Consider the following 18,194-nt stretch of genomic DNA (forward strand, 5'->3'; position numbering starts at 1 on the left):
TTTTTCGCATTAGACGTTTTATAACTCATCATTGTTTTTGCGCCTAATTTATGTGCCAAGTCAAACGCCATGACACTGGTCCAGATAAATGAACACAACCAAAAGTAGTGTTGGGATATGGCTACAATGACGCATAATATTCCAGTGCTATATACATAGGAGCCAATTAGGAAAAGGCTCTGTGCCGTGAGAAGGGACGCCGAAAATGCCATCAAGTTTTTCCCATGCTGTGTTCTAAGAGAAGGAAACGCGCAGTGCATGCAAACCAGAATAAATAAAGATACTATTGAGAGCGACAACATCACTACAGTGAGAATTTGCATCGCTTCATCAGTTTGAGGACTTCCGGAGTATGTCAGATTTTCACACACATACAAAACTTCATTTCTTAAGTCAAAATAAGTGATAATTTCTTGAATATTATTGATATAGGCCTCGTTATCTTTGATTTCATAATCGCCTTTTGAGTAGGAAAGTAGTGAACAGTTGATAGATAATTCTTCCTTACACAATCCAATGTACCGTATCGTTGGCTGTTTGTTTACTTTATCCATGGTAAGGTGATACTTCGTGCTATAAAGGTTAATGGTAATGTTCGAATCTCGTAGTTTGACGTACAAATTACTGTTTTCCATGGACGTTAACTCTGACGGGGTTAACTGTGTGAGAGACGTGTTGTTGCAGTGTAAGGATTTCTTGTCCTCGATATTTGTTAATTCTGCTGTCACGTGATCAAATTGATGTACTGTGTCCAGTGTTTCGACGACAATGACCTCGAGTTCCTTAATTGAACTAGCGTTGACGGTCATATGATATATCGTACTATCGTCATCGAACAATCCACCTTTTTTGTCGAATGTACTGTTTAGTTGAAAATCTTTGATTATTATAATTCCTGACCTTAGTAAACTCTCAGTAAGTAACTGTAAACCTTTGTGAATGGGAGATAATGATCTTACCTTGTCATCAACTACGATGTCTATGTAAATATTGTAATTTCTCCTTTCATTTTGATCAAAGGGAATGTTACTTGTAGCATTGTAAATCGCAAAAGGATCATCAATGCAATTTCCGTAACTTGGAATAAAATTCTTAGGACAGTGAAGTAAATGACATCCATTTTTGTCCGGATACCAAGCTTCTGTTTCCTGGCAGTCCCGATGATCCGACGAGTACCACGAGCCAGACGTAGGATTGAAGTTAAATAATATATTAATTCCAGCCCTTTCACCCGAGATATCGAAGGGAGGAGGTAGCAAGGAACCGGTACCATACAGACCACAATACAAATTGGACTCGTTGCCGTTGCGACAGATTGCACAATGGGGGTTTCTTCTCCTCGATGATGAGTCATACACAGGGGCCACATAGGCTTTGCAAGCAGTCGACATGTTTGGCCCTGTTAGTTGACCATACCCGTCACATTCTTGAGAGGAGTCGCTGTCTTGTCGGTTACAATGGCGAAGTTCACCTACATCAGGAGGTGGACTGATAAAGAAGCTGCAATCTTTTCTCAAAGCTTCCTTGAACTCCTCTGAATTTTGTGGTGGCATATATCTTGGACACAGTGCTGAAGCTGCCCAGACTTCTAATTCTGTTTCAAGGAAGCCATTACACAGCGCGCATATTTCATTTTTAAAAACAATCTGGACGGGTCCTTTGATACGCAGAGATACCGGTATGTTCTCGAAAGGAAGCATCGACCCTGATTCACAATCATCTTTGATTTTGTTATCCGTGTAGTCTTTGGGACATGATGTAATAATTCCTAATGGTATAATATCAGATCCGTTGTTAACATGCATGCATTTGCTGTTCCGTAGAAACATAGTCAGTATCGAGGCGTATCTGGAGTCATCAGCATTTCCCATATACCAAGAGAATGGATCTTCCATTACTTTAAGAATCCCGTGGTAACTATCGGACACATGTGTCGTGTACCAATCGGCGCAACAATCCCCCAATACAACACACTCATTATCGCAATAACACATTCTATTGTCCTTGAGGCGATGAGAACAGATTATTTTGTCCAAGTGACATTCGACGTTTAAATCAAGAAAGAAGAAGGCAGACATGTTAGCTTTTCTCTGATCCTTTGTACCATCGATTCCCGGGTCGCCATCGGTGGGCTTAGGATCTTGGTTAAGTGGACATTCTGACGCTCTTTCATTTTTTCCGGGGTCTTTGTCACATCCACTCTTAGTTGTGATGTCTGAGTTACTGGTGCTATCAGGTGGAAATACCGGGTCACGGTCATAAGGAGATGAGATTCCTGGGTCCTTGGTGCTATGTGAAGGGATATCAGGCTTACTTGTAACTTCTGGCGGGTTTTCCTTGTTGCTGTTATTGGATCCATGGATATTTACAGGATCCAATATGCCTATGGGATCTTCGGTGTTATCTTTTGCCGCATGATTCCAGTCAACTATTAAAATAAAATAGTTAATGAATAAGATGAGTCAAAAATTCATGGAACTTAAAAATCTAGTGTCCATTTTTTTCTGGTGACTATTGATAATTGAAAGTGTTTTAAAACATCGCTCTACAATAGCACTGGGACAACAGCTTTGCGGAAAACAAAGACGATTTCAATCTCCAAAGTGTTAATGGGAATTTGTTTACAGATACATAGCAAAATTAGTATTTGTTTTAATGTATTAAGCATACAAATTACCCTTTTATTTATAAAGACGAGTTCCTGTGATAAGATTCCCAAAATTGAAACAAGCCCGCATCCTAAACCATGTATGCTACAATAGCCTGACCACAAAATGTCAACTCTTTAATATATTCATCATTTAGGTAAGGGTGGAATAATCAAGTGTAAACCCCATGGAGCATAATTAATTAATACACTTAGATAATAACAAGGGCTGAATTGATATATATTCCGCTTAAAACCATCAAAAGTTAGCCATATATGGCAAATATATATATATAAAACATCAATAAGAGAAACATGAAATGTAACACAATTACCACTAGTCCTGATCATCGTTATGAAACTTGACTTTATAAAATGAAAGTGGATAGCCAAAACTCACAATTGAAACCTAGTACATTATCCGTTTCATTCAACAACATTCAAATATATACTCAATAGCAAATATATACTCAATAAAACTCACCTTCCCAAATGAAAAAGATCAGAAATATGATTTTGAAGCAGAAAGGAGACATCCTCATCGCGATGTAAACCCCATCTACAAATGTTTTATTAAGTTGTTCTGGTTTTCAAATATATCGTAGCGTTCATTACTCTTTCACGTGATTCGTGTTTAATAGACGGAAACACAGTTATTGTCAAAGAAGCACGATTCGAACGTTTGCTTAATTGTGTCTACAATAAATCGATTAACCAATATTTGATGTTTTATCCCCATGGGAATACATTTTGGTTTTCCAGAACTAGTGCACGAATAACATCAACAGAACATGAAAGAGTTATGATGCTGGCGATTATTGATATAAGAGTAAAATGTAAATATCATAGGTCCCAAAGCAGATTACAGAGTAGTGAATTAATGCGAGATTTCCACACGAATTAGTTTTACGTATAAACTATTAATTGACAAAAAGTAGTGGGATTGGTTGTACCTGGTACAAAAATATATTACTAATGGTCAAACATTAAGCATCCTCACAATGTTTTGTATAATAACACCCAAATCCACTAATGGTATGCTTAAATTAATCTCTTCATCCAGCCAATCGTTCGACTTGGATGATATGTAACCGGATACAAAGTACTCCCACCACTTAAAGTAGAGTGGCACACACTATCAAAATATATAGAGAATACATGGTTAGTATCTTACAATACAAGGTTTATTTTGGTGCGAGACTTAAAAAAGCCGAGATGACGAGGCTTTGCCGAGTCATCCCGGCTTTCCGTGTCCAGCACCAAAATAAAACTTGTATTGTAAGATACTAACCGTGTATTCTGTTTATCCTGCAACCATTTTGGCATTCAAAACGAAAGCAAATTGACATTTATTTACTTGGTTTCGCTCGAAGCGAGACGCTTCCTTGATGCGGAGGTAAAGATTCATTCAGTAAACCGAATGAGAGTGTACTCCTTTTTACTGCCGTGGGAAATTAAATAAGCGCATTCACAAACAGTATCCGTAATATTATTCAGTGTGATATATCATTGAAACAAAATGAAAATACTAAAAAAACAATAAATACCCATTAAAGAATTACTTTACAATACATACCTTTGCCATGAGCTAAGAAAAAGACGACGCCGCCATACGAGATTTTCGATAGCGTAAAAATGACGTCATTCCGGTGAATGTTACGTCACGTTTTAGCGGGACTGAATGACGTTTCATTCACCGGAAGGTTCAAGTTCTGGGTCAGGTTAGAAAAAGTTCCGTCAGATATGGAACAAATTCACGTGATCGTATTGACGGATAAAGCATTTCGTATTGACGGATAAAGCACAAGTTTATCCGGCAGTAGTTATCGGTCAGTATGTGGGACAGTTGCAGGATAAATAATATAATGTGGAGGGCTGAAGTTGGTTGCGAGTTCCTAGTTCCTAGTTCCGTTTAATAAACGGAACCAGGAACCAGTCCCGAGTTCCGTTTAATGTAAGGATATCTAAAATTAAGCATGATACATGTCTGTCCACCGCTATCTTGTATTTTACAATAAACAAGCTCTTTTACATTTTTCTGGCGAATTTTAGTCCTGGTCAGGGTGAAAAATAATATAATTATCACCTATGGCAAATCCATTTGAAATTGGAATCAAGAAATCTACATCTCTTTCGTATCAGCTGCTTACAACGATCTTATCTTGTTAATTCTTTATCTCATACTGTTTATTTTCTCTTTTCTTTATAGTAACAGGTTTATCCTTCTATCTCAAGCTTTATGTATTTTCATCATCATTTTGATTCCATGTCCCAGAGTTCGTTCTAAATTACACGGGTTTTTTTTCTGACGGATGTAAAAATGTTGACGAAAAGCTTGTAAATGTGTCACTGGCAGTTTAATTTTGGAACTACTGAAAATGTTGACGAAAAGCGTGTAAATGTGTCACTGGCAGTTTAATTTTGGAACTACTGAACCACGAATACAACATCACGCGATATTTGTATGCATTTAATTATAAGTTCCAATCCTGTTTAATTGAGATGATGACTCGGTTAATTTTGACTGAGCTTTGTACTTCGTGTGTCGTCGATTTTCCATATTCTATCAACCTAGTACTTTTCGGAAGTCTCCGCACTAATCCTGATCTAGTTTTTTTATGCATTTGACAATGTCTTGTTGAATTTTGGTTTGAACAATGATTTTGCTTATCCAGATTCAAAAGTTTCGCATGATTATAGTTTTCCTTGACGTGAAACATCTATCGCTAAAGGGATATGTTTTCCAAAACATGTAAAATGGAAAACCTGTGCCCAACCCCATCGCACATTAACATAAAAGTTACAATCAAATTATAACGTGTTTAAATAAAATCTATCACTTCATTGAATTCCGCTTATTTCAACTAAACCTCTACCTGTTTTTTATTGAGTAATCATTAACATATTATATTACCAACTCACAATTCTGACCATCTTGGTACATCTCAGCTGATTTTTCATGTTTTGACTATTTACACATTTTGATCAAATATGTTTATTATGGCAAAACAAGTATTTCTGCTTTAACAATGAGTACTGTACCTTTTATGAGTAAATGGCAAACTACACAATTAGCCACTACTTTTTATTACGCACCTAGTTGATTGTCTGCTTTTAGTGAATCCCATAAGCCAGAACTATATTTTCCCGTTTTCAGGGTTGAACAACACTTTCCCAATTTCGGACTGGTTTTGTTTTGCTTTTACACCAAATTATATTATTGGATTATATGTATCTTATACTTACTTTTGACTAAATTTATATATTAATCCGGGTATTATACATACACAATGATAAATGGTTTAACCTAAAGTTGAAGACTTATTGAACGAAAGAGAGAACGAGGTACACGCTATATATACATCTACATGTGCATTGAAACACTGTGCTAATTTATAAATAAATATCAAGTACTTTCTCCACTTGTCTTATAAGTTGACAATGACTAACCGAATCCTCAGTATTATAACAACGTTTATAACCTAGTGTCGTGTGTCAAGGGTCATGATGTGTATAAGTACACAAACCTATAGTAGTCAACCAGGAGGTAAATTACGTAGTTATGTGTGGTCTGTCTAGCCATCCATGTCATTTCGGATAACGGTTCCTCAAGTTTTAAAGGATTTTGCAAACCGAAAGTAAGTATGAGTAATTCTATAGTGACTTCACCCATAGAAGTGTATATAAATGTATAAGATTCCCTATTTACTAACTTCATCACAGAGCTATCTTCTTCTTAAGGGACCCGTCAGAGAGATGCAATTACGATCATTAATTGTTGGCTATCAAACGTATGACACTCAATTGTGCCAAAATTTATATCAATAACTATGCATATTTACAATACAAACAATATAGTATGTTAGCTAGGATTTAATCGTACTCAAGTTTAATATCTCTTTAACTGTGATTAGCAGTTTAGAGCAATTATCATGATTGATTTTAGAATTCCAGCGTTTCCAGAAATGGCTTCTGTTTCAGTTGACCAACAATATGACACTTGCGATAACCGTCTTGATCACAGTGATGTCAATGCTGTCCCGTGGCTGGTCTTATAAGGAACGGTGTATGTAATATTTCATGGAAACTGTCTTAAATCATATACATATCACATCTTAATATCAGCACGTGTATAAATCACCAACAATCTGCTGATGTATTATTTTGACGATTTTATTAGGACTATGGGTGTTTGTAAACCATGTGTTTTGGTATAAGCAAAAAGTTTACATTTATACATCAATTGATAAAATGAATAAAAATTCTACTGACTTAATGAGTTAGGTTTCTCTTTATTACAAGGACATCTATATATGGTAATTACATATTAATGTGTCACGTGACAAATGACATAACATGATCGCCCGAGTAACATATTTGGAAAGTTTATTTGTACTATTATCAGAAGTTCACGCTGTGCTGCGTAATCAGCAACCTTCCTAATCTGATGTTGATATTTGTCCTTATTTTAGATATTAGGTCTAACGAAACAGTCATCTTCCGGTGTAACGGACAAGAGGAGTCGGTAAGTTCAACTTAAGTACACATCCTCATTGTGATGGTGTTAAACAATAGCATTGTTCTGATACAGAAGGGCCTCATGTACCATGTTATATGCAATTACACTCACATCTGTCTAAAAGATCATCCAAGGGACAGAGGGAAATGGTCTTAATACCCTGGTGGTCAATACACACAGGTCATATCGTGTTAAAATTGGCCATTTTGGTTCTTAGAAAAATGTCCCTTTAAGCAGGTGGTCTATATTGTGGGAATATAGGTCACTCGCCTTACATATGAAGTTGATTTTTTTAGTGTGTGTGTGCCATAGTTGATGTGGTCCCTTTCATCTGTTTGATATGACACCGGTAGGGTAGGGCTATGTATATAAACATTCCGCGTGCGTTTCCGGTTGAGTATTATTATAGCGGCTATGATTTGTATCCTTGAACAATCTAGGTTAACTTGGTGTTTACCCTCAAGACTACAGGATATCGGTGAGTTGCCGGATGAGGTTCCGCGTTCACTGCGCATATGCCATAGATTAGACCAATCGGAATGGGTGTGCGACGTCGCAAATAGGACCAGGGGGCTGGGGTATAAAAAGGGCTGTACAGCGAAAATGGCTGACTTGCATGGCCGGATAACCGGCCAACACTCAAGGAGAGATATCTTTCCTACCTCAGGAGCTGATAACAGCTACCACACAGTGCTGACAACAGCACACGTACATTAGTACGTAAACGTTAGGGCACGTGGGGGTGTGTACACGTTAGTTAGGGAGTGGGGCTGTTGCTAGTGTTTACCGGGAGGTGAGGGTGTAGTGTATAAGTTTGGGGCTGTTGCTAGTGTTTACCGGGAGGTGAGGGTGTAGGGTATAAGTTTATAGGTATAGGAGGGGGGTAGATGTACCGTTATCAATAGGTCCTATATAATCCTATAGGGGTGTCCGTATACTGAAACCGTTTATCTTTGTGTATTACTTTTACTTACTTTGTTACCGTTTATATGTATCACTGTTTAATTGATCTAGTTAATTAACATGAATAAATCTCCCTATATCTTTATGTAAGTGTTTGTTGACATGTAATTAAATTGCTCCGCCACATCCTTTATGAACTTGGGATTGAGCTGTCTGTAATCAGCTCAGCGTGTGTGCGTGTCTCTACTCTCGGGATTCGTCTACTGACCGGTGTCGTGGGGATTGTAAATCAAAACTATATGATCACACCTTTTGGGAACTGACGTCCCCTCGACGCTGGTCCCGGGAGTCGGGACGCGCTATTACAGAATGGTGCCTGTGACCGAGGATGTGGAATGTGAGTATTTGATTATATGTCACTTGAACTATATGTGAAATTCAGTTTCAAGGCAATGTGTATTTTGTAACCTTTATTGTTAGAAATATCAAGTCCTGTAACAATAGACGCTCATTTAAAACACAAAACTGTTATAATGAAGTAAGTTTTTGCTCTACGGTATCAGAAACTAGGAATAAGGATATTGATAAAACTTTGTTAGGTTTTGTCGTTGAAAGTATATCAATGAGACCATATTGTGTTGGTATGGGGAGATTGTAACTCTAAGGAAACTAGAAAGGAGCGTTACATTAATTAGAAAACTAATGAGTAATGAGAGGTCCAGCCAGTATTTAAACGTCAAAGACAGAGTTGGTAAATTGGAAGGAAACTCTAGGAGATATAGATAAACAAGGGAGAGTGTCAGGTCGGGTTCGACAATGGTTACTGGTGTATTATAGACATAGGTTGTCTTAATGCAAGGTGCATTTACATAGGGTAACATTTAGAATGCTGATAGACATTAGGCTCAATGTGTCTGTTTCTCCAATTGTTAAATGGGGTTAAGTTCACCAACTCAAAGGTGGATTCATTATGTTTTCAAAATGGGATAAAATGGTAGCGATACATAGTTTCGGGAGTGGAGAGATCGGCCGAGGTATACAGAATGAAATTCCTAGTGATACCTCCTATGTCAACAGTTGGGAGGGGATATATTTTATACACTAATGGGACAGTGATGACAGGCTAGGGAGTGAGACCATCTAACGGGACAAGCACGTGTGTATCTGACTAGCCAGGGTCAGGATAGTACACTGTTACCACTGGTATTGGATTACTCAAACATTTACTGGACCACCCCTACTGTGAGGAATGGTATGAGTGTGACCTGATGTGACCTCGACCCTGAACTCAGTATAATGACAGGGTCAGGTCAAGTAACAGCCACAGAAAATACAAGACATCTCCATTGGCATTGGCCTCGAGGAACTGTACCAGTTCTAGGGGGTTAATTGTCAATCAAATGGGGATCAATGGAGCTGTATGAGGGATACGGAGACGTAACGTACCTCCGTGAAGATGAAGGAAGACAATACCGGGGACGTTACGTACCTCCGGGGGGATAAGAAGAGGACCACCGGAACTGGAAGAACACAGGAAACGGACATATTTTTTGAAGAGTGTGGTACAACGATTTTGTGTTAACGTTGACTGTGTTAAGCGTTATGCGATTTCAATTTCATTCGTGTGGATTTTAAAAAGAGAAGAAATTGTGACTTTAACATTTGGATTATTTTCATTTGTGAAATGTGAAATGTGAAATATTGTGGATTATGTCATTTTTCATTTCAGGGAAAACATTGACATTTCATTGCTATTTATTTGCTTTTCAGCTATACTGTATGTTTTCGTTACGGATTAAAGTTCCTATGGGTTAATGTTCTTTACGGTTACTCAGATTTCCTGGTGGGATTCTAGATTCGAACTTAGTGCAGTACCTGTTAATCTATATTAATGGGGTATGTCACTAAAAAGGTTACTGTTCCATATTTTGAGGTATTAATCGGTATTAAGCTGATGGTTATAATGTTAAATATAGATTATGGACAAGAAAATGTTTTGGTATATTGTTCTACATATTTACTGTACACCATATTTGAGTAGCTATGACAATGTTTTGTTTATGATACATGGAGGTCAGTACTGCCTGCTCCATAGAAATAGTGGTTCTGAAAATACTGTCACATTATACCGGGTTATGATGTGTGTAGTTTGTGTAGCTTTCAGATTTTTGTTTTGTTAATCATAGAGGCGGAATTGATACCCATTCCAAGGGTAATTAAGGTTGATAGTCTTGGTGACAAAGGTTATATTTTTGTGAAAATGATACTTTGATCTTAAGGGGGGAGGAATGTGGGAATATAGGTCACTCGCCTTACATATGAAGTTGATTATTTTAGTGTGTGTGTGCCATAGTTGATGTGGTCCCTTTCATCTGTTTGATATGACACCGGTAGGGTAGGGCTATGCATATAAACATTCCGCGTGCGTTTCCGGTTGAGTATTATAATAGCGGCTATGATTTGTATCCTTGAACAATCTAGGTTAACTTGGTGTTTACCCTCAAGACTACAGGATATCGGTGAGTTGCCGGATGAGGTTCCGCGTTCACTGCGCATATGCCATAGATTAGACCAATCGGAATGGGTGTGCGACGTCGCAAATAGGACCAGGGGGCTGGGGTATAAAAAGGGCTGCACAGCGAAAATGGCTGACTTGCATGGCCGGATAACCGGCCAACACTCAAGGAGAGATATCTTTCCTACCTCAGGAGCTGATAACAGCTACCACACAGTGCTGACAACAGCACACGTACATTAGTACGTAAACGTTAGGGCACGTGGGGGTGTGTACACGTTAGTTAGGGAGTGGGGCTGTTGCTAGTGTTTACCGGGAGGTGAGGGTGTAGGGTATAAGTTTATAGGTATAGGAGGGGGGTAGATGTACCGTTATCAATAGGTCCTATATAATCCTATAGGGGTGTCCGTATACTGAAACCGTTTATCTTTGTGTATTACTTTTACTTACTTTGTTACCGTTTATATGTATCACTGTTTAATTGATCTAGTTAATTAATATGAATAAATCTCCATTTATCTTTATGTAAGTGTTTGTTGACATGTAATTAAATTGCTCCGCCACATCCTTTATGAACTTGGGATTGAGCTGTCTGTAATCAGATCAGCGTGTGTGCGTGTCTCTACTCTCGGGATTCGTCTGCTGACCGGTGTCGTGGGGATTGTAAATCAAAACTATACGATCACAACATTTGGGAACTGACGTCCCCTCGACGCTGGTCCCGGGAGTGGGGACGCGCCATTACAATATACAAAGACAGGTTTTACTGTACGATGTACATGGTTATAGGTCCACTTTTAATTAGATATATATTGTTTTGGTCCACGCTCTTATACAGTATGTGTTGCCGTAATACATGTGTTTTATTAATTAGTAATTCACTGCAAATCCCTACATAAAATACCAATTAGAAATTTGCAATATAATCTAAAAATAGATACTAGGTTTATTACATTACATGTTCTTCTTTTGTGGTGACACCGATTTAAAAAGTAATGCTGCTATTGAGTTAAGTGTTTGCATATTACAGAGTAAGATCCCTTGCGGGTAGGTTTGATTGTGAAGTCATTATTTTGTGAGCACAAATCTCGTCGTTTTCTCCGAAAAGTATGACATCACAATCGATATCTCCACACAAGGACAGATAACTCTGTATTATGCAAATACAGAATATTACTTGTCAATCAATTATTGCATTGATCAATAATTTACATTTTTAATGGAACGCGACTAGCGTTTGTATTATTGCTATCCGGTTTACTATGGTGTGTAGGACTGTGTAGGACTTGTCCTACAATGACATCTAGTGGTGACATCTTAAACCATTTCATTCATAAACTTCCATTCATAAATCCCTATTTATAGAATAATATTCCTTTTGACCAATCAAATGTTGCATTTCCCTTTACTGCAGTATGCAATCATGGGAATCTTGCCTTATGATTGTTGGAAATCACACAGCCCCTGTAGAATATGCACACACATACTTTCTGACTGTGTCTACATGTGTATACATGAACATACAATCAACATTTGGTGTGACTCCTCTGTCTAACCTACATAAACTGTTAAAGATAATGCTTTAAAATGATTATTGATAAGGCTGCCCTCATGTGTGCATGATTTTACCTACATAAGTGGGCAACACAGGTCAAGAGTGTAGGACGAAATTCCTTTTTTAATGAATATATAAGACTTACATGTTTTCCTTCTTTTGAAATTGTTTATTTTATGTAGGGGTTTTTAATTTAGAAGAATGTCAGAAATATTACTTCGGACCAATCAAAATGTGCCATCCTCATTACTGCATTTGTGTGTATGCAGTCATGGGAAGCCTGCTTTCTGATTGGTGCAATTAACACAGCCTCTGTGTAGAATATTCACACACATACTCTACATGTGTATACACTCCTCTGTCTAACTTACATAAACACTGTTTATGACAATACAAATTGGAATTACTATTTAAGGCTTATAGACCTCAGAGTTAAAAGTAAACTAATCAGAGTTTTTTTTCTGTGTACATTATAGTAATGCTTTAAAATGATTTTTGCTCTCGTATGTGCACGCATATTTTATATGGATTGGTCAAATATTCATCATTAAGAATTTTTTTTTTCACAAAACCAGAGTGGTGTATCCAATGTCATGTAATCAACAGGACTTGAAACTAAAATATGGCAGTACTGAATTAATCGAATTCATTTCATTTCATTCTAATTTTTTTGTATCTGCTGCGTTGAATTTGCAGTACTTTGAGTACTTTGATTATATGTTTACTATCTAATAGTTTCTGATTTTAATAAAGAACCCTTTTCATTTGAAATACGGTGTATCATTACGTAATGCTCTACATTTTCGAGGAAAGTGTAAACCTTAAAATAGTATACATGTAATACTTTATAGATTTATGTTTTAAGAAATATTCATGCATATTGATGTCATTAGCAGAACATAACATACACTGAATTAACATAGTCAGACTACCAAATTGATAGGCACCACAACTTAAAGTTAAATGTGTCTGGACGGAAATTTTAACATATTATTTTTCCTTTAGTGATTTATTGAAACCCATCAGGTTTGATAAATTAAGCTGAAAAAATCATTCGAATGGACCGACAAACATGTAACTATGATGCCTTATAAACATTAGTTACAGAACAGAATTTATGCACAATGACATTCTTGTTTTTATGCCTTGTCTGTGTTTAGATGGAAATATACCTGCAAAAATGCATGAGAAATGAAATTGTAGACCCCAACCTGACTTTATAGTTTGATCGTATGTACTCATTTCAGCTATTATTTGTACTTGTAAAATAAAAACGTATGCATAACAGGTATTGTAATTCTCAAACTGTTGGTGGTTTTTGGTGGTGAATACAATATTGAAACCTCTTCCTGATTCGTGAGTGCTTATAAACATGATTTAAGAGAGACGCTTGTCTTGAATTTCTAGCGTGTGTCGAGAGTACTTTGAGAAGAAAGAAAAAAGTGTCATTTTAGCATTTTTTTTTCAGACAAGCTGGTTCAGAGGAACAGAGATACTTAAATCAGGAAAAAATATAATTGTTAAAGACAAGCGATTCACGTTTCAAGATGATGGTGAACAGTTGGTGGCATTATCGGGTACAGTGGCATCTGACAGCAACATCTACACTTGTCGCTTAAACACCGGCGATGGACGGATATTGACAGAATACAAACTGAGTGTTATGGGTTGGTGTCAAGTTAACCTATTCCATTATCAACTGTTAGTATCACTTAAACATGATTGCTATCGTAGAAATCTGCTAACTATGTTTTCCTAATGTTATCACGCGTCCTTTTGTTTGTTTGTTTGTTTGGTTTTTAAACATACCAATGTAGAAGATAGTACGCCATAAAATTTCAGTGTCCGGTGTGCTGTGCTGTCATATGAAATCGCAATATATTGATTCAACAATTTCGTTCCGCAAGAGTTAAATGATCATCAACATGAATTGTCATAATGTTTTCCTTGTTACAAACGAAATGATTTCATAACCGCTATGAAGCATTGATACGAAGAATTATCTTAAATAATATTACTCGCTGGTAAATATCTTAAGAATAGATACGTCCTGATATTTGTAAGTAAGTAGTAGACCGCGACACACAGGAGGGTTGATCTTTGGTCACAGTGTTTATAAACTGTAAAATTGTAAAGGTGAAATAATTGATATCGTGAGAACCCCCAGTTACCACATCCCCATCATGATATAAGTATGTTTCCTAAATTTGATCCAGAACCTCCGGCGATCAGGGTTGGTAGTGGAAATTTTAGTGGCCCCATACTGGAGGCTGACGAAACCTCTAACGTCAGCTTGTGGTGTAACGTCACTGGAGATCCACCTCCAAACGTCACATGGTATACCTATCTCAAATCGAATAGATCAAAAGGTAGGTGGATTATGTTTGCTTACTGATGGAGTGTGGGTGTTAACAATACTGATAACATTTCGTTAAAAGGATGACGTTGTCGAAAATCGAAGCAGCATGTATTAATGACGTCACAATATTTTGTTAAATTAGCTCTACAGAGGTGATTGAAATTTGTCCCATACTTGACAGTGTTCTCCCGCTGTTGTTTGCGGAAATCAAAGTATATTGTGAAATATTCAAATAATAGTCTGTTTGATTGTAAGGGAGATATTACTAGTAACCCCTGTAAAAGATTTAGGCTGTCAACAACTATATAACGTCAATCAATTTATTTTGTTTCTTTTTTTTTAGAAATTGGAATTTATGGACCTAAATTACACATCAGCAATATTTCTAGATATTGTCCTTGGCGGTATTACTGTGAAATGGAATTCATCCAATACGAAAACATGAAGTTAAAGAAAGGAATGAACATCAGTATAAATTGTATGTTGTTTTTCACTTTAATGAAGGTTTACGTGCCTGTTCAACCGGGTACAGACACTGTAATAAATATTTTTATAGCTTGATATACGAATACCCTTGCATTAGCAATTTGATATTTTCAATGTACTATGTTCCTTGCGTAATGTATACTCGGATTGTTGCATGAGTAGCTGTGTTATATGAAAATCCGAGTTTAATGGGTTTTTACACCATTAGGAGAGTGTTATAGTATATATAAAATTGTCGTGTAACATTGTCACAATGTTACACAACTAGAACTAACAGAAAATAGAGGGGGAAAAGAACTTATTAAACTAATACAGTTTCGATATATATGTACATGTGGTAGTACAATATTGTTATTACACTGTGTCTTACGGCATTTTTTACGTGGCCTTTTAACATGATTGACCGGGGCAGTTATGTGCTGTTTACTTTCGCTTTCCACTTTATTTCTTAAGATCATTTATTCTTTTACTGAATTAATTATATAAATAATAAATATATATTTTTTTGTTTTCAGATCCCCCTGATATTGCGCTTGGAATATCGAAGCTGCGTAGTAAAGAAACAACATGGAGTCATCTGGTTTTAAATGAAACAGAAAATCGGTTTCCAGCTAATATCACGGACAGAATAAGCATGCGTTGCTTAGTGGACGCACGACCTTATAATTCAAGTACATGGTTATTCAATGGTAAACCATTTTTGACTCATAATAGTGGGGAAGACGTAAAAACGGTTGATAGACCTCCTTTTTATTATGACATCACAGAATCGAACCATGCAGTAGAAGGACGATGGAAGGTCCTATTAGTAGTTTTTAAGATTCTGACCAAAGAGGCTTATGGTTTGTATGAATGCCAAGCACGCAACTCTTTCGGAAACCAATCGGCTTCCATCTTCATATATCAATAATAAAATACGTGATATTTCACAAGGGACTTATAGATCAATGCTTTCAATGACTATTGTATGATTGGCTTTTTGGACTTTCCATTTTAAGTGATACACTATAGACATAGCGTAATATCAACATATCAAATATCATTCCCAAAAGGTATTGTAAGTCTTGTAAGTCTTAAATTCATTACTTAAAAGTACTTCAAGTGAGGTATCTTTTGATACTGAATTATCTGTCATTATAAATATGTATATGTGAAGGTATGTTCGTATACTTTGTATGACCTATCAGATATGTTTGGCTATACATACCTGGAATAAATGTTTGAAGAAAATGAGAAAATTCGGAGAAAATGGTGGTTATATTTTATGAAAAGATAATTTGAGGTCGAATATTCCCCTGTGTTAAACATTTTATCATTGTTGGTCGTGAGTTAGTCGTTTGTTTGTTTTTAATCGTTAATTACAGTGGCGTGATGGAACGTATTTTTTTAAGTGGGGGGTGGGAGTGGCAAAGGTGTTTGGGGTTTTTGGGGCCCGGGGATCTCCCATCATATGATTATATATGCAACCCTGCTCGATCAGAATATACAAGCTTCACTCCATCGGCACATTTGTTGTAACTCCAAATAATAATGAATTGGTTGTCTTGCTAAGACATATAAACAAATTATTCTCTTAAGAGACATTTTTATTTGAAATAGCAGAATCCTTGATGGACATTTTAGTCTAGATCATGTGTTATACCTGAATTATACTAGTGGGTTTATGATCTATGGTGTATTGTCCTTTTTGAGTGAGAAGTGGATGTTTATTTTCATTAGTGAGGACAGAAAACACAAATCTGTTATATACATTGTGATTTGATATTATATGACAACTGTTGTCATTTCCCTTTAGTCAAATTAAAGTATGGTTTTATGTACAGGTCGACTTCGATTTATTTTATTTTAAAATATAGATCATTAAGTGACGGATTGATTAATTTATTATTCAGATATTGTTGAGTGTCCCAGCATCAAACTGGCATCATATCTGGTAGTTATTGATCTTGGTATGTACTTGCGGGCGTAACAACAGAGGAAACGACGTGAATGTCGCTCCCAAAATAATAACTTCACAATCAATACCTACCCGAAGGAGATAACTCTGCAATAAGCAAAGACGGAATATATATTATGTATTTCACCTGACAGAAGTGGGAATGTGATACAAAATAAACTAGTCGTAATTAGAGAATTAAGGTGGTTCGATACAATTAGGCCCAAAAATTTCCCCTCGTTTAATTTTCTTTAAAATTTGCTCACTGAAAGGTTGGTTAATAAACTGTTTATTAAGGCTTTTATTTGAAATTTGACCGTGCGGTTTTGGAAATATTGTACTCTCAATAACCCTACTTCACCGTCTGTTTTTCTAAAAATACAATTTTACACACATATTTTCAAAGCTTGGTAATTGACTGAAATATTACAAACAACAATATTTTTTATCTTTAATATGTAAGTTTATATGGCTATCAATGACCTCAATGTCGTTTCCACTCTTAAAAATACAATAATTGTGAATTTTTCACGCGAATGCGTGTAAATGAGGCCTAAAAAGGCCCAATTTTTGCATTTGAATTTCAACTTAAAAACCTAATTTCAAAAAATTGTGTCGTTTAATTTTCTTTATTTTTTGTCCACATAATAAGACAGGTGTTTGGGTTATGATAAAAGAATATTAAAAAAATTGACCGCGGAATGTTTGAGTAATTAGCCCTTCTATACCCCTACCCCCTAAAAATGACTTTTTTCACAATTATATTATTTGACCGAAATCGACAGGTGATATTTTATAAAGAACATCTTATATATTGAATATTACAAAGTGTAATAGTCTGATAATATAAAGTGTTATACCAGTTAATTTTATGTCACGATGCCACCGATTTGATGCTATACAAAAGCGCAAGAAATGGCACAAATAAGCCATTATTTTGCCTGGATATAATATCTGAAAAAATGAATATGGAAAATTCCGTGTAAAGATTCTACTTTAATTACCCTTTAGACAATCCATGATTTTATATTGTTTTAGCGGAAAAATATTATATCAAAATCTATATTTCTATCGTCAAGATATCTTAGCTTCAATAGTCGTTTGAGGCAGATATTTAAGCATAAATTTGAATTTGGCGCCAAAATTGTAACGATGAAAAGCGTCTATGTGACAACGATCGAAGTTGATAACTTAAACTTGATCACAACAATGTCGATAAAATCGATGTCATCATACACAACTGTATGTCTTTGTATGTTTTTTGAGGAGATATC

At 36.2% G+C, this 18,194-nt stretch overlaps 1 protein-coding gene across 1 annotated transcript; it reads left to right on the forward strand.

The window, feature by feature from the left end:
- Window positions 1–6,147: 6,147 nt before the first annotated feature.
- Window positions 6,148–16,804, forward strand: LOC138333208 (limbic system-associated membrane protein-like). The gene is made up of 7 exons (XM_069281421.1): window positions 6,148–6,285; window positions 6,629–6,713; window positions 7,120–7,172; window positions 13,608–13,806; window positions 14,356–14,508; window positions 14,842–14,976; window positions 15,500–16,804. The coding sequence occupies exons 2-7, from the start codon at window positions 6,641–6,643 to the stop codon at window positions 15,892–15,894; spliced, it is 1,008 nt and encodes a 335-aa protein (XP_069137522.1). The 5' UTR covers window positions 6,148–6,285; window positions 6,629–6,640; the 3' UTR covers window positions 15,895–16,804.
- Window positions 16,805–18,194: the final 1,390 nt, after the last annotated feature.

The sequence above is a fragment of the Argopecten irradians genome, chromosome 10, assembly GCF_041381155.1.
Source record: "Argopecten irradians isolate NY chromosome 10, Ai_NY, whole genome shotgun sequence".
NCBI lineage: Eukaryota > Metazoa > Mollusca > Bivalvia > Pectinida > Pectinidae > Argopecten > Argopecten irradians.